This window comes from Aythya fuligula, chromosome 3, assembly GCF_009819795.1.
Source record: "Aythya fuligula isolate bAytFul2 chromosome 3, bAytFul2.pri, whole genome shotgun sequence".
Classification (NCBI taxonomy): Eukaryota; Metazoa; Chordata; class Aves; order Anseriformes; family Anatidae; genus Aythya; species Aythya fuligula.
In genome coordinates this window covers 91,184,807-91,209,258 of record NC_045561.1, presented here as the reverse complement: position 1 = coordinate 91,209,258, position 24,452 = coordinate 91,184,807, and the positions used below count along the sequence as shown (strand labels likewise).

Sequence of the window (24,452 nt, the reverse complement as noted above, 5' to 3'; positions counted from 1 at the left end):
TGCTTTGAGAATAGGAAATAGCTTATTCTCATCTTTACTTCAAAAAAAAAAAACACCCCACAAATCAGATTTTGTGAGATTGATAATGTAGACCTGTGCTAGAAATCTGAGAAAAACATTTATAAAGGGATAAAAGCTTACCTTTAGATGAATTCCTTCAGCTAAAACCTGACTTGACATGCATTTCTGTCTTATGGGCACAAGGAAGCACAAGAATTATTTCTAGCATATGTCATAGGAAAGATTCAATATTTGAATAACCCCTTTGAAATGGAAAATGAGACGCAAACATAGTCAGAACAACATTTTAGAGTCTCCAAGGTCTTCAGTTTGAGCTCTTTTTCTAAAAAAAAAAAAAAAAAAAAAAAAAGTAGCAATCATAACAACTGAGAATATATAGAGAAGAAAGGAACCATGAAATTTGTCAAGTCACTTCACCTACTCTCCTCAATAGCTGCAATATATGGAATTGCATCACTCATCAAGTTCCACTATAAATTTTCTTTTTGCTTAAAATAAAGCTAATTTAAAATTCATTTTATAACTTTCAAAAAGGCATTAAAAACCTTTTCAGATGAAGTTTGGAAAAAACTTCAGACTGATTTTCTCATTCCGTGAATTAGTTCTTTAAAACTTAAGAATAGTATGTTCTTTCAACATGTGGAAAACAGACAGTTTCTGAAATATGATTTAAAATGTGGCCATTCCTATCTGTAGTTGTAAAGGTACACTACTGATGAAATCTACATTTCTGGGGAGGTATTTCTTGCACTTTCAGGGACCAAAACTGAAAATTTGCTTTCCTGGCATAGTTGGTGCATATGGCATTCATCGTGGTTGAAATCTGAAGATAAGTGTCTCTCTATTGAAATTTATTGCTAATTGAGTTTGATTTTTCAGTCTTAGCTAATTGATTAACATTAATGGACCCATCTGCTGCACCAATACATGGGGAACAACAACAGTAAGAAAAATCACTGTGAGAATAGTTTGAGACACTGGAAACATGAGTGTTCGTGGGAGCAATTAACTTTGAGATTGTACTGTGCACTACAAAAAACCAAACTTGTCTATGTTTACATTTTCCTGAGTCTTTATACAATTTAAAACAAATGTATTAATCAACTGCTACTAGCATTGCATCTGACAATTGTCAAACCATTGGTGAAGTAATTTTATGAATTTATTTCCTACACACAGATGTGTCTTCTTAATTAACACTAAGCTTGGTTTGCAACATCTGGCTCACACGAAGAAGGGGCCACACAGAATATTAAGAGCTTCCAAGGTTAATCTTACCATGCCCTTTCCAAACAAGAACTTAAAATAAAATAAACTCTGATTTCACAAAATTAGCCATAGAACTATATGCCACTCAAGTCCTAAATTTACTGAATAGTTGTTATTTTTTCCTCTGAAATAAACCACTCTCTGGAATGCTACATTTAGCATGGATTTAAAGTGCAGTGAAAGAGCTAGTGAACGTGCAAAAGTGCTTCTAAAAGCCACAGGGCATTTACAAATGAAAGAGAATAGTTTTTAAAAACTAACAAAATAACAGTTATGTAAAGAATTATAAATTTAGATTCATACTAAAACTCATTCGATAGAGCATATGTTTAAAACAGAATGGCTTTTGTACTACACACAGATTTTTAGTCAAAATATAAATGGAATTGTGATAACACTTTTTTTTTTTTTTTATGAAAGCAGAGGGGCTCTTAGAGCATAGATATAACCATATAAGCATAACTTCAAAAGAATAAAAATAACAGGAGATTTTGACTTCCACAATATGATGCATTCATTAATTTCATACTGTGGCAAAATGGTGATTGTGTGGCCCGTCACCATCACCATGGCCCTTCCTGGACACCCTGGGGCAGTGTCTGACCCTTGTCAGGCAAGTAACTTTCATTTAGGAATGACTGTAAAAAATGTTTCTTATGAAACACACCTGCCTATGCAGAGCAGTATGTGTTGACAAGTTCCAGTGCTCATTATAAAACATGGCTGAGTTATTCATTATATAATACTTCATGGCCTTTCAAAAGCAAAAGCTCTAATTAGTCGCCAAGCACCTGAAGAATAACATGCAATAAAAAAAAATCTTTTTTTCTTGCCACTTAACAGTGTAAGTGAAACAACTGACAACATCTGAAACAAGTCAATAATAGTTTCATAAGAGTTGTCAAATCACTGCTTGTTTCATCTGAAAAAAAAAATACAATAAATACAACTAAGTTGTTTCCAGTAATATGTAGACAAATGGATAAAATTAATGGTGGAGATGGGAATATTACTACTATTGACATGGTGGTTTAACATGAATGGGCAGCTCATCACCACCACACCGCTCTCTCACTTCCCTTCCTCAACCCAACAGGGGGAGATAATATGGTGGAAAAATAGGCTCATGGGCTGAGAAAGGGACAGGGAGATCTCTCAACAGTTACTGCCAAGGAATAAACAGACAGCATATGGGAGATAAATGTAATTTATTTCCTATTACTAGCAAGCTAGAGCAGTGAGAAAAACGAAACAAAACAAAACAAAACAAAACAATCACGTTCTCCCCTATCCACCCTCTTCTACCTCCTCCCACCAAGCAGTGCAGGGGAATGGGGGCTGCAGTCCCTGATGCTTTCTGTCTGCCGCTCCTTCACGGTCACTCTCTGCCGCTGCTCCACATGGGGTCCCTCCCACGGGATGTCATCCTTCTCGAACTGAGCCTGCAGGGGCTGCCCACAGGCAGCAGCTCTCCAAGAACTGCTCCCACATGGCTCTGTACCACGGGGTCCATCCCCCAGGAGCAAAAGCAAACTGCTCCAGCACAGGTCCCCCATGGGCAGCAGCTCCCCCCAGACCCCCTGCTCCTGTGTGGGCTCCTCCCCACACGCTGCAGCTCCAGCCCGGGGCCTGCTCCTGCGCGGGCTCTCCACAAGATGTTTTTTTCCCCTTTCTTCAATCTGCTCTCTCAGAGGCCCACCCAGCGTCACTCCCTGGTTTGGCTCTGGCCAGCAGTGGGTCCCTTTTGGAGCCATCTGGAGCTGGATCTGCTCTGACATGGGGCAGCTGCTGGGCTCTGCTCACAGAGGCCATCCCTGCAGCCCCGTGCTGCTAAAACCTTGCCATGTAAAAACAATAGATTATTTACAGTTTATTATTGCAGTCATAAATATAAAATCATTACCTGAAGATAACAATGTTGTGTAGTCTACATGCACCATTTGAACACTGGAACTGAGATTTTTTTTTTCCATAGAAACTATATACAGAATATCCACCTCTTTTTTCAGTTTTCCTGTTCCACATATAACATGGTGTGAACTACTACAGGGTTCCTTGCAATCTGAATAGTGGTTTATCAACTAGTTTTGAGGATAAAGCAACTAATAAACCATTGTGGAGCTAAGGGAGAGAGTAGTGTCTTTCAGCTTCAAGAAGTATTAAGGAACATTTGTAACTAGGAAGAATGTGATGAGTACTACAGCTCTAAAGTTGATCTGTTTACTATATAGAGTTTGCTAGACTACATACTTGATACATAGATTCCTAAATAGTATTACAAGGAATTGCCTGGAAAGAATTACAGGAAGATTCTATTCTCACAGAATATTTCTGTTCCTTTTGGGAGATGCTTCATTCATTGAAGCAATCAATTCAGGTCTTAAGACAATAGATTTAGAGGAAAAAACTTTGAGGAGTATTCACGTCCACATTAGAGACACTCTGGAGCCAGACCTGACAAGGTTGATCAGGAGGTATAAAAGTCATTATTCTTCCATACCTCCTCAATCTGATGAAAAGCTGTGGAAAATGGGATCAGTAAAGAGAAGAAATGGGTTTCTGACCCTGGCATTGTCAGGCAGAGTCCGTGTAAAATGCCTGCCAGCACCTTGTCACCCTGTTTACATCCAGCACAAAGAAATTGTAGAAGATGGGTACATGACTCATCAAGAGTGAATCTTGTAGATGTGTCACACGCATACCTTTCATCACTTCTCAGAAAAGCAGAAGCAATTTGTTCTCCCCTTAGTTAATTACATGGTATACAGTGATGGAGCTGTATGTGCACATACTGTGGACAAAATGAAGCATCAGGACTTTGGGATGCAGGAATTGCACCTCTGAAGATCCCTATCTATTGACCTATCCAAATGGGACTTCCATATCCTGAGACACAATCTGTTTTGTGACATCTAGAGGAACGATCAGTCTCTGAAAAAGCAAATACTGTTCTGGCAAATATATGTTATTAAGTCAGAACTGCAGAACCTGAATACTTATAAAACAGGCATGGCAACTACTTACCAATTACCATCAATTTTAAACAGAAATGCAGTTCTCAAATTCTGAGTGCCTTAGACAAGTTACTATGGCTTAAAAACTTACTGTGCTTCAACTGAACCATCATTCAACTGAAACACCATCCTCTGTGCTTTTAGCCCACATCTCTTTTGGATCCCATTTCTTCTTTCATTTGATGCACTTTAACTTTCAAAGGTTCTTTGAGCATACTTTTTCGTAAGTGCTGAAGGTGATGACTCACTTGTTGGTGTTTTCATAGCATGGTGATGAATGCATGTGATGTGTATCCAGAACACCATGAGGATGGGTGAGGGTACAGGCCTAGCAGGATATAGAGTTGTTAGACAGAAAAATGAGACCTTATGTGATCTCGTCCTATCTGTGAAAAGAGTCTGATTTAGTCACCATGCCTTATAGGTGAACTAGTTGACCATGAAGGAATTCTGGCAGCAACCCAATATGCATGTAGCATGGACAATGTAATTACATTTTATATCTGTTTTCATGTAAGCAAATAAGGTGTAAAATCTCTCTGGTTAGGCATGAAGCATTATCGGGACAGAAGATAGGTGATTACTTTATTACACAGAAAATTATAATAATTTCTCAATAAGGATGAACCTACCAGCCACTGTATAAATAGATGATAAAATGGTAACTCTTACCTAGTGCACGTCCCACCATTGTGACATGGATGATATTCACATACTGGAACATTACAGTTCTCAACATTCCTCCCTCCGAGAGCCTCATCTATGATGAACAATTCTTTGTTGTTAACTTGAAAATCCCTAATGCATCCTTTATAGCCATGTATCTGCCCAACACATCGAGGAACCTTTTCATGAACAGGAACATTTCCAAGAAAGATCGATCCAAAGGCGATCTGCCGAAACAAGAAAAGAAACAGCAGAAAAGAATGTGGTATATGATGGTACTATAAGCAATGAAGGAATAATACGAGATAAAGGAAACAGCCATTAGTTGAAGATGGTCAAAACTGATGATATTTGATTACAGGATTTTTTTAAACGTCTCTCTTTTTATTTTACTTTGTACAAAGAGACTGTTTTTATGTGTGTGTATATCTTCAAATGTGTAAAACAACATATGTTCTATGAAATATAAATTTGAATTCTGAGACTTAACTAACTTTAAACATGGTTTAAGGTTTTCTTAGTGTTTTCCTCATTTTACACAAGTTTTACAATCTTGGTTGAGGGTTGGCACAGGAACACAGGAGAAACAGTATACTAAAGGATAAAGCTTTCCCTTAGGATCAGGGACCTCCAGAATCCCCCCAAAAAGGAATTATGAAATAAAGATTTTACATTTCCTAGATGAGTGACAAAAATGGACCACTATAGTGAAGACCAGGAGAAAAGGGAAAGGTTTAGTTAGTAAATTCTAGGGTTATAAGTACCTAGAACATCCTGATAAAGATGCCAAGGGAACAACCAAAACAATTTCATACTGCGTCTGACCAAGTCTAGTGTTCTTGTGCTACCTATCTAGGAGGAAAAACCTTGTCCATAACTTTTAAAGGTTTTGTAAGTGACTCATTCAGTACTATGAATTCCACCCTCAAAGCTGGTGCTTGACTATTTAGAGCTCTGATATGGGGCTTCACCATGCCTAAGTTCCTTTGCCTATCAGGAACTGAAAAGATCATATATATATATATATATATATATATATATTTTTAATTTAGAAAATCAGGTAAAAAAATTCCTTATCATTCTGTGATAAATTTACTTATACAATGCCACCAATCCAGAAAGTGAGTGAAACCTAGTCAATTCAAGTATGAATAAATCAATGGAACAACAAATATATCACAGGATGTGTAAAACTGAGAAATCATTTACGTGAGGAGATAATTTATAGATAAGGAGTCCTTCACTATCATATCCAGACACCAACTGCAAAATTTAGGAGCAGAAGGAGGAAAACATCATGTTGACTTGTCTAGATTTCACATATCTATATTACCTTGTTTTGCTGTTTCTTATATGGCTTTTATCACTGCGTGAACTATGCTGCTGACAATCTAAAGTGAAATTTGGAGATACAATGAACATGAATGCCTTCAGATATTCCTCTACTTACAATGCATTTCATTTAGAAAGAAAAGAAAAAGAAAACACTACACCTTTTAGGGCATGGATAAAATTAAATCAGATTTTTCACATGGAAAGAATTCAAAGACATCAGTTCAGCACTTGTCAAATTCATTTCATATCACTTGACTCTCTCTCCTATCAAACATAGCTGTAAACCAGCATAGCTTCGGACAAGATTTGTAAGTAGTATTCGTAGACAGACATTTTCTCTCCATCTGTGAACCTGTTACAGAATTAAGCAAAGCACTGAGCTGGAATGTACAATGTCTATGATAAATATATATATATATATATATATGTATGTATGTATGTATGTATCTAACAATTCTCTTGCAGCGCAACATTTTTATTATTGGATTTATTTTACAAAAGTGTTGACCGGGGGGCAGACCCAGTGAACCACAGAATAACTTCAGTTGGCTCTCCTCAGTTTCATGCATCAATGGTTTTTATCATAATGTTAGATGTTCAAACTCATGCTAGTACACCATAAAGCACATTTTTTTCCTGTAAAGGTCCTGTTCTGAGTTAAACTGACAGAACCAGAATATATTTTAAGGAAGCACACAAGAAAAATTCCTGTTAATCTTGTTAATACCCTAGCAGCCTTAACATAACATTATGGTAACGTTATAGTAACTTGCAATGCACATCATGATTAGTATCTCTACAGTTAACTGTACTGTCTCTTAGTGAATAAACTTACAAAGTGAACTCTCAATCATAGTTCAAATTCTCATGTCCCAAACCACCTAAGACGTACCATGCAGAAAGAATCTTGTGATGCTAGAATGCAGAACAAAGACAGGTGATAAAATGGAGACAAAGAATAACAGAAAATCTCAAGATCTGGGAAAGTTGGCCTGTTGCCCATTTAGGGTGAGTCTTCTGTTACCAGTTTCAAAATGGAGACAATCATATTTATAATACTGTTCAGAAGGCAAATCCTAGCAACAGTTCTGACACCAGGTTAAGTCAGTGATGATTCATAACTGCCTTCCACTATACAGTGTCGATTGCAAACAAAAAGTAACCAGGATTACTGCTAGGCATTATCTGAATTGTTCCTAGCAGCACTGTGGCCTAAGTCAGTGACACTGCAAACATTTTATTTTTCCTCTTGCAGTATCAGTGTCCTTTTCATGGACTTTAAGCAGCTGAAATAGACGTTTCAGGGTTCGGTAAGCTGAAGAAATCATTGGAAATACTATGGATGCCTTGTGTGAAATGACATATTAAAGAGAAAGTAAGTGCATATAATGATATCTGTGTGTTCAAAGCAAATAACTGTTTTTTGATGTTTTGCAGACTCACCTGAGATGCTTGATATGAGAGCGAGAGTCTGTGTTGTACAGGAGGATTTCCATCTGCAGCCATTTCAATCATGCAGTACCCTTCAGGACTGCTAACAGGCAACATATAGCTGGAAGGAAACAGAAGATCTCATTACCGTTTATGCCACTGACAGAGGAGTATTCGAATCTCATACAGCAAAGGCAAGGTGAAAAAGATGCTTCTGACTCCATGAGGGATGACAGCCTTTGGACAATAAGAATTCTAGTTTTATGGCTACATGGACTAACCAGGACACAAAAGATGTAAGTTTCTTCTTTTAATGTCCCTCTTCTATTTGCTTTCCTGCTGTTCTTGACTCTAGTTTTTGAAATGTTTACAGAGATGAAGAAGAAAGAGATCTTTACATGCGTAAGTGGGTACTGATAAATTGTAAGTGCAAAGTGTGGCTGACATGTGGTCTCCCTAGTATAGAAGATTGTTGGACAAGTATCATCAATGTTGAATGATGCTGAACTCCAAAGGTGGAAATTTCCTCTTCCTGCCCTACAGGGGAAACAGAAATGGAGTAAGAAATGAAAGGCTGCATACCTCAGAGCAGCAAGATTACAAAGTGATATAGTTATTGCTACTTGGGAAGCATGCTGTTTATGTAAACTCTGGTACTGAGCTTCATAGATAAAGAAGAATATAATGTTAAGGGAATTTGTAAAGCAAGCACTAGTGAACATTAAATCAGACACCCCAAATTCTTTAAGTTCTGTCTATGATGAGATCTCAGGAAATGTTATGAATAATATCAATAACAAAAACCCAATCCTACAAGATGATTTTGATATATATATATATATATATCAAATATGTATATTTAGTATTTAGAAAGGAATTTGCATAAACATTATTGCAGCAATGGCAGAATACGAGAATATTAGTTGATAGGTTCTTTAAAACCAAGCTTTGATAATTCTGTACAAGTGTTTCCCACTTCCATCCTCAGTTTGAATTTTCAAATACTTTAAAAGTAAGTGTGATGGGCCTCCTTTTGGGAACCATGTTCATGTTTACTGACTACATGCACAAACGCTAACATACAGGTCATCAAACTCTACTCAGTCATATCCATACAATTGTGTTTCCAGAGTAATGCCTTTAACAAGAAAAATGTTACATTTTCACAATATTTTGATCCTGAAAGAAATGTATACATTTATTTGGACTGCCAAATTTCCCATGTTTTTAGCTGAACTAAGAGACAATGCCAGGAATCTCATAAACTGTTTTGTGTTGGTGCAACTGAATCTTCATGTCAGGCCTCAGACTTATGAAAGAGTTAACATATTTTAAAGCCCATGATGCCCTGAACACTACAAGCAGATATTACTACTCTTATAAATGACACACCTCAGCCCTTCCAAAGATAAATTTACTCCTGGATGAACCGCAGCAAAACCTACTGCACTCTTGAATGCTGACTTCTTCATGTACCACCACCTGTTTGTTTCCATGGTATAATTTATCCTGTGTTATGCCTTGAGCTTTGCTTTTGTACTTGTGTCTACAGATTTACTTTCTATCCTCCTATCTGCAGATTCAGCATGAAATCCAGAGCCTCAGTTTTCACCTCTGGGTGAAGTTACTGGGAACACTGTATTGACATAAATTGATATAGTATCAGGCCCCTAATGAATATGGGTACATTTCTAACACTAACTGCAGTTCAATGACATCTGAGTGAGCAGGAAAAAAACAGTACATCCACCAACACAAGTCACATAGGCAGTATGTCTATATCAGCAGGTGATGCACCCATATAAATAAATCCTGCCTTTCTAATGGCTATGTTGCTTCTGGTTCCAGAGCTACTTCAGTCAATACTAACTCATTGACTTTTCACTGCATTCTGCTGCACGGGGTTGAAATGTGTTAAATTATTTCACCTTTGTAAGTATGCAACACTTTTCCTACTATTGAATCAGGAACAACAGTGTTTTAAAAGTTGTTTACAAGACAGGTATTTGAGTGGCATCTTCTAGATCGCCCTTTAAAAATGAGACCCAGTCTCTTAGACTATTCAACTGAATTTGAAAAATGTTCATTTTTTCTTTAATTTTAGGTTTTAAAAAAATGAAGTTGTTAATATTTTAAGTTCCTTCTTACGTAGTATAAAGTTATAATAACATTTCATTTTTAATGTAGGGAGTCAGCAGCAATATCTGCCATTCTGAAGATTAGCTAATTTTCACAATATCTTTATAAAATGTGAACTGAATAAACACAAGCTCCTTCTCAATAAATAATAGGCCTTTGTGATTCCCTTTTTAAATACTCACATAAGGACAAGTTTGGAGAAAGTACTTCTATCTACTCTGATTTCCAGCCAATTCATGGTATGGAAAAATACCTTGAATTTCATTTCATGTTCCTACTAATACTTCTGCTCCAGGAAAATCACAGTGTATAAAGATAATTTCTCAGGTAAAAGTAAATTTACCCTTCTTGTGGGGAAAAGCAACTCATAACCTTTCCTTGACATCAGCCAATGTGGATTTTTTGGCATAGACCTAATATACCCATGGCAGTGCCTCCTCCTCACCCCTGCCTTGTCCCTGCTTTTCAGAAAGATTTCTGAAATCTGCATATTCTGCAGTTTCTATATTAATTCAAGGTTTAACCCTACATATCACATTTGACAATAGTCCAACTTACAAAGAATAAAGCTTTAAGTGATGTGGCAATATTCATAAATAAGAATGTTTGTCTGATAGAAAAGAATAGAACAGCATGGTCTATGTCACTTTGATCAGCTTCAAGCAATTAGCCTACCAAGCTAAATTCAGCATTGTGAATTTTCATTGCAAATGTCTGGTATTCAAACATTATCACTGCTTTGGGTACATAAGTTCTCTTGCTTTGATTCTTTGCAAAGGAAAGAAAAAAAGACATAGAAAAATAAAAATAGGTGCAATTAAAATAAACTTTAAAGATTATTCAATGCTGAAACGGTTTTTACTGCAGTATCTTTATGTAGCTAATCCCAGGTATCCTAAATCGTATACATGCTAACACGGTTATCCTTACTCAGGTATATCTGGTGATTCATTCTACTTTTAAAGTAACATGTCAGAAAAATGGAAATAATAAATACCTATAAGCAGCAGCTATTACACTGTGATTTTGAACATCAGGTCTCAACTTCACAAAGAACATAAAGCTATATATTTTTTTTAAGATGCAGCAACGAAAACTCAAAGAGAAGAGACGATTAGATTGATGTCAGCCTGCAGATTAGTGACTGAGCTGTGGGAAGAAAGCAGAGGCTGTAAGCAGCAATCTACTGCCCTGTATTCCGGAGCTCATGTTAGGATTGCTGCCACCACTGCCTTTAGCGTTTGCTCCTTTCCTTGCAAGAACTTCCAAGCAAATAATACATGAAAATTCTCTCTGTCTTATGTCACAGAAATGAAAAACTTGTCATTTGAAATGTGAGAAAAATGCATATTTTTCATGCTTACATTACCACAAAATTAGGACTGTTTGAGTTTGCTAGATTACTCACATATGCTTAGAAGAGCTTTTGAAAAGAGACAGAGCATGGAAAATTTCAGCCCAAAAGACAGCTTTCTGAGAAAATTATGAAAATAATGAAAAATGGCAATTAAAACAGAAATTCTGTCTCTATCTTTACCACAGCATTTGCATTCACGAAGTACTAAAATATGGACATATGAAAGATAATTATTCTAGTTTTTAAAAACAATGATGTAGAAAAGAATATGCTTGAAATGTTCTGCAGTAGAAATGACCTGAAATAAAATGTCTCTTCATCTAACTGTACAACTGGATAATATTTCTGTTATAAACCAAGATTAAATCTGTCTTAATCTTGCAGCTAGATAAATGCAGCAGTATTATTACACACACCTCATATATAAAAAAATAATCCACTATCTATATTAGAAAAGATAAAACCGAACTGATGATTTATTCTCTTGACATTTTTTCTTTCTTTTTCTAATTAACCTCCTATTATGAGATACTGACCTCACATAAAGAACACCTGAGATAAAAGTGGCTAATCACCGACATCTTTAAATTTTGACGTATTTGTAGCTCAGTTGTGCTTTTTCACTTGTTTAGATGCTGAAGGCATTTCAGTCCATCTGCCTCACATCTCAGTGGCATATTTCAGTTGCATTCAAAGCCGGCGTATTTTTACCTCCAGAGACAGTGACTGAATAGAATGCAATATGATTCCTATTGCAGGATTATTTTGTCAGGCACCAATTGGTCTGATTCATGCACATCACACTTGTAATGATATAAAAAGGTTTCACGTAGCGGAAGAGAACCGAGTGTGTGGAGAGTAGGTATGGGAAACATGTATGCGTGTGGGACACATGGGAATGATATACAGAGCGTTTCTTACAGTAATCTAACTAGGTCTGGAGCCATGTGGAGCCCAACCTGTTCCTGTAAATGCTAAGGTGCAGGCCTGATGTAGCTGAATATTTGTTTCCACAGACTTGAAATGAGAAGACGTTCAGACTTCTTTTCTGTGTTTGGCTTAGAATAACATGATTTTTCATAGCTGCTGTGGATTTTATATAAGCTCTTGTTAAGAACAAGAATTAACAAAGGGTTTACTACAGGGGCTGTTTCTTTACAAAAGACTGATGGACAGATACGAAACCAAGGTTGCATACAGTGATTAATGCAGTTACTAGTTACAACTTGATTAATCAGGTGACTGAACACTGAATTTCTAACAAAGTGCAATGTTTACCTAACATGCTTGTACCTATGACACAATTGTAGATATAAAGTATGGAATTAATATAGGTTGGAAATTGTATTAAAATAAATCCTCTTAAACTAGCAAAGATCGAGGCACTTCTAAATCTGTCACCTGTTATAATCTTGCTCAAGTAAATGTTTTATTTCAAATTATCACAGCTACTTCTCCACATGAGAAATGATCGCAATTTCTTTTTCTTCAAGCAGGTCACCAGGTGGCAGTAAAGGAGCACAATAGAAAGTATGATCAAAAAAACATACTGATGTCTCTTCTAATCATTGGAAAGACTGACTTAAGCCCTAATTGATAGCATGATTGCTTCAGCTACCAGTTTATATCAAGGGAAACACAGTAAAGTATCTTAAACTGATTACATATTTGACAATACGGATGAGAATGGGTCCAGAGAGTGGAACTTCTGGAAGACTCTTAACTGCATTCATGCATTATAACAACATAATGTAATCATCTAAAAATGGTGCATTCACGGTTGTGTTAACAAACTTTAAAAAATATAGTTTATAGTAATTATATTTTCTGTATAGTGCTGTAGGTGCAGCCATATTTCTGACAGCCTAAGGAGAGACATAAAATTAAAAGGTCAGATCAGTGGGTACAAAAAAAACCCCACAGGCTTTATAAAGAGAATTGGCTTCTAATTTTATGCAAGCTAAGTTGTCATTGAAAGATGTATTTATTTATTTATTTATTTATTTATTTATTTATTTAAAATCAATATCTAGAAGATAGTAGATGGGGGTTTCTAGTCTTCTGAGAAATGATTACAAAGCAGTTAAACTACTGTCCACTTTTTAATGTTACAATTGGAGGACTACTTTTAGAGCTGTTTGCTATTTTTTTCCTTCAAGCTGACAAACACAAACCCAACTTAATAATACATCATGGAAAAAAAAAATCTCAACAAAACCACACATGACTCTTCACTGAAAAAGTGTTGATATTAAAGAGACAATCTAAAATGACTCCTGCAAAACACTGAAACAGCAGCCTCATTTACACCCTTGATTAACCAGAGCAGTTGTCAAGGGAACATCTAACCAGCTGTCAAGCAATACAGGAGATTTTTCAAGAACAGTGATTTTACTTATGACTGAGCACATTCAATTCACAAGTGTGAAAATGTGTACTGTGCCCTACAGTTTTAATAATCTCTTGGTACTTCTTTCCAGAATTGCTGCATTTATTATTTGTTTCCTTAAAAAATATTTCTGTTACTAAAAACATACCTTCTCTTCTGAAAAGTGACTTCAACATGCTGCTTCTATGGAAATATTCATATGTTTCTTTACCCTCTTCTATTTCAACAAGGTGAAATTTTAGTATCACTAAGCAGTGATAATTATAGAAATGAATGCTTCATTTTATGTCTGACATTTTATTTGAAATCAATGAAATGTCTATTGTAACCTCCAGCCATTCAACACCAAATTTCACGTTTTCTAGTTGTTATGAAGTGACCTAGATGTAAATGCATACCGGCAGGGGAGAGAGAGAGACAGACAGAGATGAGGCAAGGGAGTCAAAAGAAGCGCAGAAGAGGGAAAAAACACAGATGACTTTGACCCCTAATAGTGTCTTGCAGTACTAGTAATCTCCTGATGCTCTTTATAAAAAAGAAAGTGTGTTTGTGTGTCTATTGGAATGTGTTACTTGTCAGAGGTCTGGATTTGGAAGAGAAAGGAAATTCTAACTCTTAAAAGGCTCTTCTGATGGGGTAGAAACTCTGAGTGTTGCTGACGGTTTGTTTTGAGTGTTTTCTTAATTGGGTCTTAGAGTGTTTGCTGTTTGTGTAAGATTCAAGAGCTGTTCTTCAGTCTGTGAAAGTAAAACAGTTAACAGTTCTTTGGAAGCATCACACCGAATATTACTTTCCCTATTATTGGTGACACTTTCCTCATATCCATACATCGAACTCAACAGCCTTCCTCCTAACAATGCTACAAAATAGCTTCTGCTATCTCTACTTAAATTCTTCCCTTATTCCTTGGTACGTTTTACTAGAATATGTGGGAAAAGCAGAACTTAAAAAATACATGAAGATAGAGAAACTTCAGAGAGAAAGTGAATTCTTTAAGGATAGCATACATAAAAGTGGACATAATAATGCACATGAATATCTTTGAGACTCTAGTGTGACTTATGATTATAAGCAGTTGATCTGATTTATTCATACTCAAGAGTATTGTAGCTAGCATACAAATGATACTGCTTTTCTATCGATATGCTTTGTATGTTTGTATTGCAGAGAGGGTCCTGCAGTAGTGCACTGATTCTCTGACCTTACTCCTGAGTGCTCCACATTGCATTGTTGAAAATATTATTTATTGTTTTCTACTAAAATATTACTTGCAAAAAGGATTGTCTAAAAAAACCTGAAAACTGAGTTTTTAGAACATCAGTCCATTTACATTATGGTTGACTTTGAAAGTCTTCCTGACACTCCATTTTCTCTTTCTTCATTGTGGGTGCAACCAATTATGAACAAAATAAAAGAAAAACAACAACAACAAAAAGGAACTATGTGGTTGTTGTTTGAACACACATACATACTTTAATGGATACCAGTCTTAAGACACCACTTTCAACATTAATTTCTTTTTAAATTGAATATTTTCTTCTTTGCATTTGATTGCAGATTTATTGGCAGGGTTGTTTTATGCATAGAACACATGATTTTCTGCCAGAGTTTTGGATTTATCTGTGGGAAATAACACTTCAAAATGTATGAGGAAGTTTGAACTGAAATTCATATGTGATATTTAAACAAGAGCTCTTATGTAGTATACAAGCAGAATGATTTGTACAATAGTATCATACCTTTTGTACTACATGCATTCTTTTCACTCATTTTCCAAGTAGGTCTTTTAAAAAATATTCAAAATTACAAATCAGAAGGAGAAGATCAACAAGAAATAAAAAAAAAACTTATAGGTCTTCCCCATGTGACTTTACGTATTCCTGGATGTCATCATTTTCTTAACACAGATTTTATGGTATTAATAAAACTGATGATATGTTACTGTATTAAACCTTTCTTACACACATTTTATACACTTTCCTATCACCATAATATTAAATACAGAGTTTGACATTAAAGAGGTATTATTTGCCTTTTGTTTCTTAGTGGACCTTCAACTAGCATAATTTGCTGTATATTGGAATATGGTATTTGTCAAAATTCCGATTTTCGAACTGCCATCATAGTACTTGCTAGAGCTTCTGAGAGCAGGCCAAGTTCTAATAAAGTGTAATGAATGTTGATAGCCTCGCATTAACATGAGGGAGAAAAAATTGTCAGCTCTTCCTCAGTTCTGATTAATCCAGGAAGAATAATAGCATCTTTGCATGGCTCTTTTATTAAAATTGCTGAGCTTTTTCTTATTATACATACATCAATCCATAAGAAATGAAGTATCCATAAGGGAGTAGCATTTAGAATTTGGCTTTACATTACTAAGATGCTATTTTAAATACCTTAAAAGTGAACCCACTTAACTTCAAGCCTGTTTACTATACTCCCAAAGTAGGCAGTTTTAGTATTGAAAGACTAGCCAGTCTGACAGTGACTTTTTGCTATTATTTTGTTGGACAGAGCCTTTTTTTTTTGATCATATTGTAGCTTTAAAAAAAACAAAACAAAACAAAAATATGTATTTATTCTACTCTTCCATTCACATATTTTCTTAGATTTACAGATTATTTAATATAATAAAGATTCACCAAAAATTGGCTTGATGTACATCATCAGCTCCAAGATAGCTTTTAAGAGGATGTTTTGCTAGGCTTGCTGTCATGTCCCTTCACACAATTTAGTAATAATTAATCTATTATTAACACAATAAACAGTACTTAATACAGCATAATAATTATAAGCAAAATGTACTCCACAGTGTGTTTGAAAGCTCCCAGGACTACTGCAAACAGCTGAAAACAGTTCCACAAGAAAGATCCTTAAGAGCAGATGACAAGCTGAAAACATGACAAGAATGCCATCCTGTTACAGAAAAAGTAAGCAGACTGTGATGTATAAATAGGTATATAGAGAGTATACATGTAAACATTTTTCTGCTTTCTTCCAACATAAGAATGACGAATGATGTCATAATTCTTAATGGCCCACTTTATTAGTCAGCAGGAGTTTTGCTCAGTCTATCAATTTTCACTAGTCTCTGATCCTATGTTCTCTTACTGCCATCAACATGTTTGGTATATACATTTCCTCATTTCTATCATTGCTGATACATAAGGCATGCTAATAGCCTTGAAATGGTACATCACACTGAAGTACATCAGCCAAGAGAATCAAAATTACAAGAAAGTTTCAGGAACCACTAGACACCTGAAAAAGTGACCTGAAAGGTAAGTTTAAATCCAGGTTTCATCAAATCCAAGATACATTCTTTCATTGTTAGCATCCTTTTAGCAGATAATTACTTTTGCTAATACTCGTCATATATCACTTAGGCAAAATTGAAAGAGCTGAAGAAGACAAGACAAATTAGATGCACATTGTAATCTCCAAGCACAGAGAAGGCTGCTACAAACAACAACAACAAAATCTGTTCTTTTTCTCCATGACAGGCATTAGAATAAAATCTCTCTAATGGGATGGATATTAAGGTAGATTGCATAGGCTTATACAGGGTCCCTCACTGGATGTTTTTAAGCACAGGTTAGAAAAACATGTTAGAAATGACATAACCATATACTTTACAGTGTTATAACAAAGTATGGAGTAAGCATGCCCTGCTAATGCAGTGGAAAAGAGCAGGTGATGACCTAAGATCTCTTGCAGCCCTGCAATTGTATAATTCTAACATTTCTATCAAAAAATTAAATATATCTCAGTGCAGGAATGTTAACACTGTAATATTTGTCTCAGATTTGGTTAAATCTAAGCTTAAAATTAATGACATTTACAATCTTTCAGATAATTCTACAAAGTAAAGAAAAAGTAGAACTGATCTTAGAATGGACCAACAACAGGATTATAACAGAAGTAACTGAGATGATTAATATCTCTGAATATATATAGGCCTAGATTCTTTCTATTAGATACAATTCTAATGTTATCTCCTAAGGAAGATAGTTTTTCTAAGGAGTCTTTCTAAAGAGTTCTGAATAAAAAGGCAGAAAGGAAAACCTTTTTGTTCTCATTCAAACTATTTTTCTCTTCTGCTGTAGAGATACTAGAAGAATTGGATAGTATATGGAGAACAAATATATTTTATCTTGCATAAAATTCTCTATCTTGCATAGGAGATGAGATTTCTTTATGAAATGTCTGCACACAGTTTTTCACATATTACATAGAATATTAAAAAAAAATCACAACAGCAACCCATGTTTGCGTAATAAGCTTATCACCAGCTGAAAATCTAGTCATACCCACTTTATGTGAAACTAGAACTGTTTCTGCCAGATTCTACTTAACTTTCCTTATTCCTCACGCCAGTTCTGCAAGCTCTGTCAATCCCAGCATTAAGTATATGATCCTTTAGTAGATCAGTTAATGGGATTCTTTCTAATGCATATATCACCCCGTATACTACAGGGAGCAGGCACCCAAGGATCATTTACTTCAATGGAATGCTTTTCCTCAACAGATATATTTTATGAATCATGACTTCGAATATATCTGTTCTCAGACTGGCTCCTAATAGGAAAGCAGAAGTTCTGCTCTTAATCATATCTCTGCAATTCTACTGATTTCACGGGGACTGAACTGGTGTAAACACAATACATCAGTGCACTGTGACAACAGACTGACAGACTGCGACATCTCCATTTCACACATGTAAAAATGGGAATGGCACAACAACACTGGAAAAAAATAACATTAATATTTATACAGAGTTTTGAAGCTGCAACAAAATTTCATAGTTGTCCTCATCATCATTACAATAGTTATTGTTATCATTATTCATGATCATGACAGTATTGCAAGAGGAGATTGTTACTGACTTGATCCTGTCAGTAGGCACCAACTCCTAGGAATACCAGATGTTTGATTCTGAGTTTCAGGACAACCTGTTGTTACTTAGAAGTATGGAGAATATTGAACTTGTACTTATGTTCTCTGCTGGATCACAATTGGTTTCTTTGTGTATTTTTGTGGGTTTTTCTTTCTGCTAGAGGAATGCATGGGCCCACTTATTTTTATTGCTAATAAAAAGCTGTACTTTTTAACTCAATAATTCACCTTTGAGATCGAATACTGTTACTTTCTCCTGTTTTTGATAGCATGGCCGCATGTTCATGTACCAACTGGGTATTTGCTCCACCTGAACATGGCTATTTCAATTTTCATTATGGTCACCTTTAACTTGCCTTTGAGTCCACATTATATATCAAAGAAAAAGACTTCTACTCCTCAGAGCTCCAGAGATGAACATTACTTTTGGAAAGTCCTTGCAGTCTTTTCCACAGCTTGTTCTTACTCTCTTATTTGGTTTCTCTCATTCACTAAATTTTAATATAAATATAATTACAGTCAAGCAATTTTAGCTAATATTATACAAGAGAAAGGAAAATTTGCTTTATCTTTTACTCCCCTTATGTAATCCCAGTTAAAACCTATGTAATACCTAATAAAAAGTGTGGAAGACACAGAGAGAATGAGTAAAATTAAACTATAATCTTCACAAAAAGAATATACTGACAAGAAAAGAGTGAAGCCCCTTATATGAAGTCATTACATAATAGGTTTTGACCTGTTGTTCTTCCCTTAAGTACAGATGAAACCATTTAAGTACAGAAAATGGAAAACAAGCTCCCTAACACTCATCTATTATCTAAAAAGTCATATGCTTTCCTCTGGGGAAGCCAAATTAGGTGTTTTTGTTCATTTAGAAAAGGCCTAAATGGCAATCAAAAGCAGCAATACATTATTATATTGACAAAGGGTGAATTGGGAGACTTCTGCTGAACAGTGAACAGATTGAAGCCTAAATTTGATTGCATAGAGCACCCAAAACCTAACTTTAAAAGAATAGAAGAATACTCTTTACAAAAGTACAAGATTTCACCAAGTCAGAGAACTTTTATTCTGGAGAGAAACATGACTCCATTATCAGGCACATCATTCTCTGTAGCTACAGTATCATTTGTAGTTACAGTGATTTTGATCACACTGAAAAAGTGTTGGATCATGTTTCTATTTTAAAAACTGGTAAGATTCATATTAATATCATTAGAAGCAGAGTATAACCCTATATAGGAAACATCCAATATTATCTCCCACTAAGCAAATTAACATTTTTCTAAGCCTGGCAAAGTATGAAACTTTACCAAGATAACACTTGGTAAAACTTCAAATTTCAAAAACTGAAACTGTTGCATTGGAGACTGTGATATTATATATAATACTCTTTATTAAACCATGTATCTACCTACCAGCTAAGTGAATCTTATGCATATGAAAGTACCAGTGGAAATAAAGAAATATAAGAAATCGGTGTATGGATGTATGGAAACAATTGTCCCATGTGAAATTGCTATGAGATAAAAATTGTGAAGAAAATGCATGTCTATGTATGTTTCTGACAGCCAATGTTTACCTACATAAGGTTATACTAACAATTTGCCTGTGGCAGTAAGAATTTTTCTGTGTATATGTAAATTGTGCTTGACAGAATGGCCAAAACAGAATGAAGAATGAAAAAAACAAAAGAACATATCCAAAATACCATACTCTGAGTGGGGAAAATTCCACTCAATACAATAATGAAAAAGGTAAATTCAAACAAATGTTGAGGATTGAATTGTCCTAACACCTCACCAACAGACTGCCTTAAAAAAGCATGAAAATGTACTTTAATGTACTCACAAAGAGACATGGTAGGTAATGTCCTACCAGTTATCTCTCTCCCCTCCCCTGAGAAGGGCTATTACTCCCTGCAGCATATTGACACTTCCAGAGTTAGAAGCTTAACATTGCACTAGAATGTAGGAATGAATGATTACGTGAGCCATCTTAAGATATAGTCTTCCATTTAGGGTCTCGCATAAATCTGATCCTATGAATGAAAATTAGGAGGCCGCCTGACACATGAATAAAGCTGTTCAATGCAATGTTGTACAGATAACAATACAATACTAAAATGACCTCCAATTGAGAATCTTCTATTTTCTTACCTATTGCAGACAGAAGAAATACAATAATGAGCAACATTTATCACTTCCACCAGGCAGCACTAATTATTTTTCCTTTACATAGCCTGATGGCCTAAAATGAACTACTACACCCCCCTCTACATTGGGGAAAACTAAAAGAAAAATAGGTTAAGCAATGTGGTTAATGAGAAGCCTAGTCTTTAACTTGAATGCCAAGGGAACGAACAATTTATATACTTAGAGTGTTAATACAGGGGAGACTGCAAAGAATAAAATCCTTCTACTGCCAATTAGTGCGAGCTCTGAAATTGAGGCTGCTGTCTTTACCAGCACTCATGACCAAAAGATTTTCTCCTGGTATTTCAATAGTATGCATTTAAGTATTTATTTATTTATTTATTTATTTATTTATTTTTATATAATTTGGAGATTCTTTAATGGTATTTTGGTTTCAGAGGCTTTAAGGCTCACCTCTTCTAGTTCTTTGCAACCTTGAGTCCTCGAGCCTTAGAGCTACACTCACATTGCCCTAATTTAGACTTAGACAAACTTTATGTGCCTACTTCTCCTAGTGAGATTCAGACAGCCTATTCTCAGGCTCTGCTGATCATATTCAAGTAATTTGCTTCTTTACATTTTCAGACACATCCTAGTCAGAAAAAAAGGAAAAGACAGACATCTACTCTCTGTTATCATTCAGGACCAGCTCCTGAAGCACTTGTCTTCCCTACTCAACTGTTTATGAAGTAAGGTCTAAGGATTCCTCATTCAGCTGAATTACATTAATATAAAAAAAATGGAAAGGGAATGTGAATCAGGACTGCCTCTTAGGATATTGAGATCTCTATTGTACTGCTTAACTTGGTAAATTATTTTAGTCTAACTGAAACTAAGTTATTGATAAAAAGTAGTTTTCTCTATATGACAAGAAATATCACTAGCATTTTATTTGTGGTAAGCATTACTTTTTACATTGTCATAAATAAAGGGCCAAGAATTCCAGCAGAGTATACTTCAGAAGGGGAATACACCATTTTTAGCCCACATGAAACTGGGAATGAATAATTTATCTTTCTTAGTAGGCTGTAGCAACTGTTAAGAGAGTAATCTCTGTGTCTCCAATCCTAACCAAAATTGTGTCTTTTGTTTTGACATCATCAGTAAGAAAGAAGATGAGTCTCTGTCATCATAATCCCTTCAGGCTCTCTTCAACACAAGTGAAGAGTAGCTCTGATTTTAGATAACAAATGAGAGGTAACAGTGCTACTAAAAGTGCCAGGCGCATTACAAATCTAATTTCACAAAGCATGAGCAACCCACCTCAGGTCAATAATACAAGACAGAAACGTTAAATGGCACACACACTTACCAGACTGAAGATTTATTGATTTGTGAAGCCTAACTACCAGGCAATATAATCAGTTGCTTGCATTTTTCAAAAACTGCTACTTGGCTGTTGCATATTTATTTGAACAAAGGACCAGAATGGAGCACATCTGCGCTTTCAGAATGCATATATAAGCATAGAATAGCAGAGAACTTCAAAGTATATTGTTATCATCTAAACTGATTAAAGGGGTTCACTCACCTTTTTCTGGACCAGAGTCATTAGCTGTTTTGCTGCTGCCTGCTTATGACATATATGCTGTGTTTTTCCTTAACACTAAAGAGTTTGAGCTTTAGAACTGCCATGTCAAAGAAATTAATATTCTCATAATACTTGCATATATACCTTGTACTTGAATTTTTCTAAATCACAGCAATCCATATGAAGAGCTGAGAATTTTTTTCTAAGCTATAGCCAAACATTTTTTTTTAAAGAAAAAAAGAGACTATTTTATGGCAATACGTTTATATACATTTTAGCTGCAATTTTCTTTAAAACTACTCTAAAATGCACATGAAACGACAGTATTATATATTTATTCCTTACTTGAATGTAAAAAGATAAAATATGGATTACAATGTAATTTGGATATGTTTCAAGAAAGACAATATTTAAATAGCCACATGCACATTTTATAACATATTATAAATGTCTTATCTCCTATTTTATTCAGAAACTTTGATTAGCAATGTATATTTGAGCTGAAGTGTGTTATTTGGAAAATAAATACTTCACAAGATTCATGAATATTAACTGCAAAGAAGAAAAACAAGGTAAATATAACACATTTAGCTCATATGACTAAATGTGTGCTCATATGCCACCTTTTATTAAGTTTTACATTTTTTAAGCAAGATGGATTACTTTCATCTGAGTATAAACATGGAAACTATGAGGTGTTTATGGAAAAGAGAAATCTTTATGATGTGAAATGTGCAGCATTTTCTTCATGCATGGGTAGATGAAACCTTATGTTGGACACTAGCCCTTTAACAAGATTATATTTTATGAATGCCTGTCATTAAGGAAATTAAGGAAGTGTAAACAACACAGTGACTGTTGCTGTGTATGTGCAATCTGGTTTTCGTTGCAGATGAGGTGCTCTATTTCTTCATTTTTGTGTCCACTTTTTCAATAAAATATTGGGAATGCAAATCCATACATGCTGAAATTGGAAATATTAAAAAGCATTTCTCTACAAGAATAAAGCTGAGATTAAACATTTCATTTTAAAGGGATGCTCAATACTATCAATCATGTAGATACTTCAGGTAACAAATAAGGCACTGCATAAAGTTTCAATTTATCAGAATAAACATCTATAACTGAGAAAAATTCATTTCAGATTAATCTGTTTCTGATTTGCAAGTGTATAGATTATATGCAGAAATAAAATCAGAGTCAATTTAACTATTCCATTAAATAATGTGAAATCACAAAGTTCCCACCTGAAAATGTATTAGCTCAGATTTTGTCCCACAATATGAATACATCCATTTGGTTTGATCTTATTTACTTTTAAATTGATCTATTCAGTAGTAAACCCCACTTTCAGTGTATAATTCATAACACTAAAATATTTGGATGGCCTGTTCTTTATGGCAGAAGAACACTCATATTATGAAGTTTTGGGGAACTATGAAACATATACATAAGTTCATAAACATGCAAAATATTGTATTTGTCATAACAAAGCATATCACATATCACAAGCTTTATTTTTATAAATATTTGTTTATATTGACATTATCTTTATAAATATATATATTATATAAGTATATATATTTAACTTATGAAGCACTTTAGAAGCTTGAGTCCTTCAGCATTTATACAACAGAAAAGCTTATAGTAGAAAAATATCATACGGAGAATAACGTACACAAAGAAAACAAGTCTCCATATGTTGGCCACTATATTCACTATGGGTACTGCAACTGCTGACACCATTGGTTTGAGGTAGTTTAACAGTTAATTTTGAAATATCCAAACCAATTTTTCGGGTGATACTCAGCACCATCAGTCAGCATTCAATTCATCACATTGAAGAGGAGATGGATTTTATAAATTACATTTTCGCTGTGTGAGAGTCCGGATGTCCCTGTCTGGGTACCACAAATCTGTCAGAGAAAAATGCTATGTGAAAATGTTCATAGCTATTAGCTGTAAGAAAGCAGGTCACTAAGCATGATTGGTGGGAAGAAGCAAACCACGTTTTTCTGGAGATCAGCTATAGTTAGTAGTGACCGAAAAGTAACATGCAGAAGCAAACAACTCTGCCTGGAGGCTGGTACTGAAGGTAACGTGAGGAAGCAACAGGAGATGTAAGGGATCACTGGAGGAAATCACAGAAAGTATTTGATTGAATGGCCCACATAATGTTTGGACCAGGAGACTGCTTATGAAACCC

General features: G+C 35.1%; 1 protein-coding gene across 1 annotated transcript in view; it reads right to left on the bottom strand.

The window, feature by feature from the left end:
• EYS (eyes shut homolog) overlaps positions 1 to 24,452 on the bottom strand; it is an 836,985-nt gene that overhangs the window by 109,223 nt on the left and 703,310 nt on the right. Inside the window, exons 38-39 of the mRNA XM_032185496.1 lie at positions 7,749 to 7,857; positions 4,977 to 5,197 (exon numbers count right to left, since the gene is read on the bottom strand). Of these exons, the coding sequence (XP_032041387.1) occupies positions 4,977 to 5,197; positions 7,749 to 7,857 (330 nt within the window). The remainder of the gene's footprint in view (positions 1 to 4,976; positions 5,198 to 7,748; positions 7,858 to 24,452) is intronic.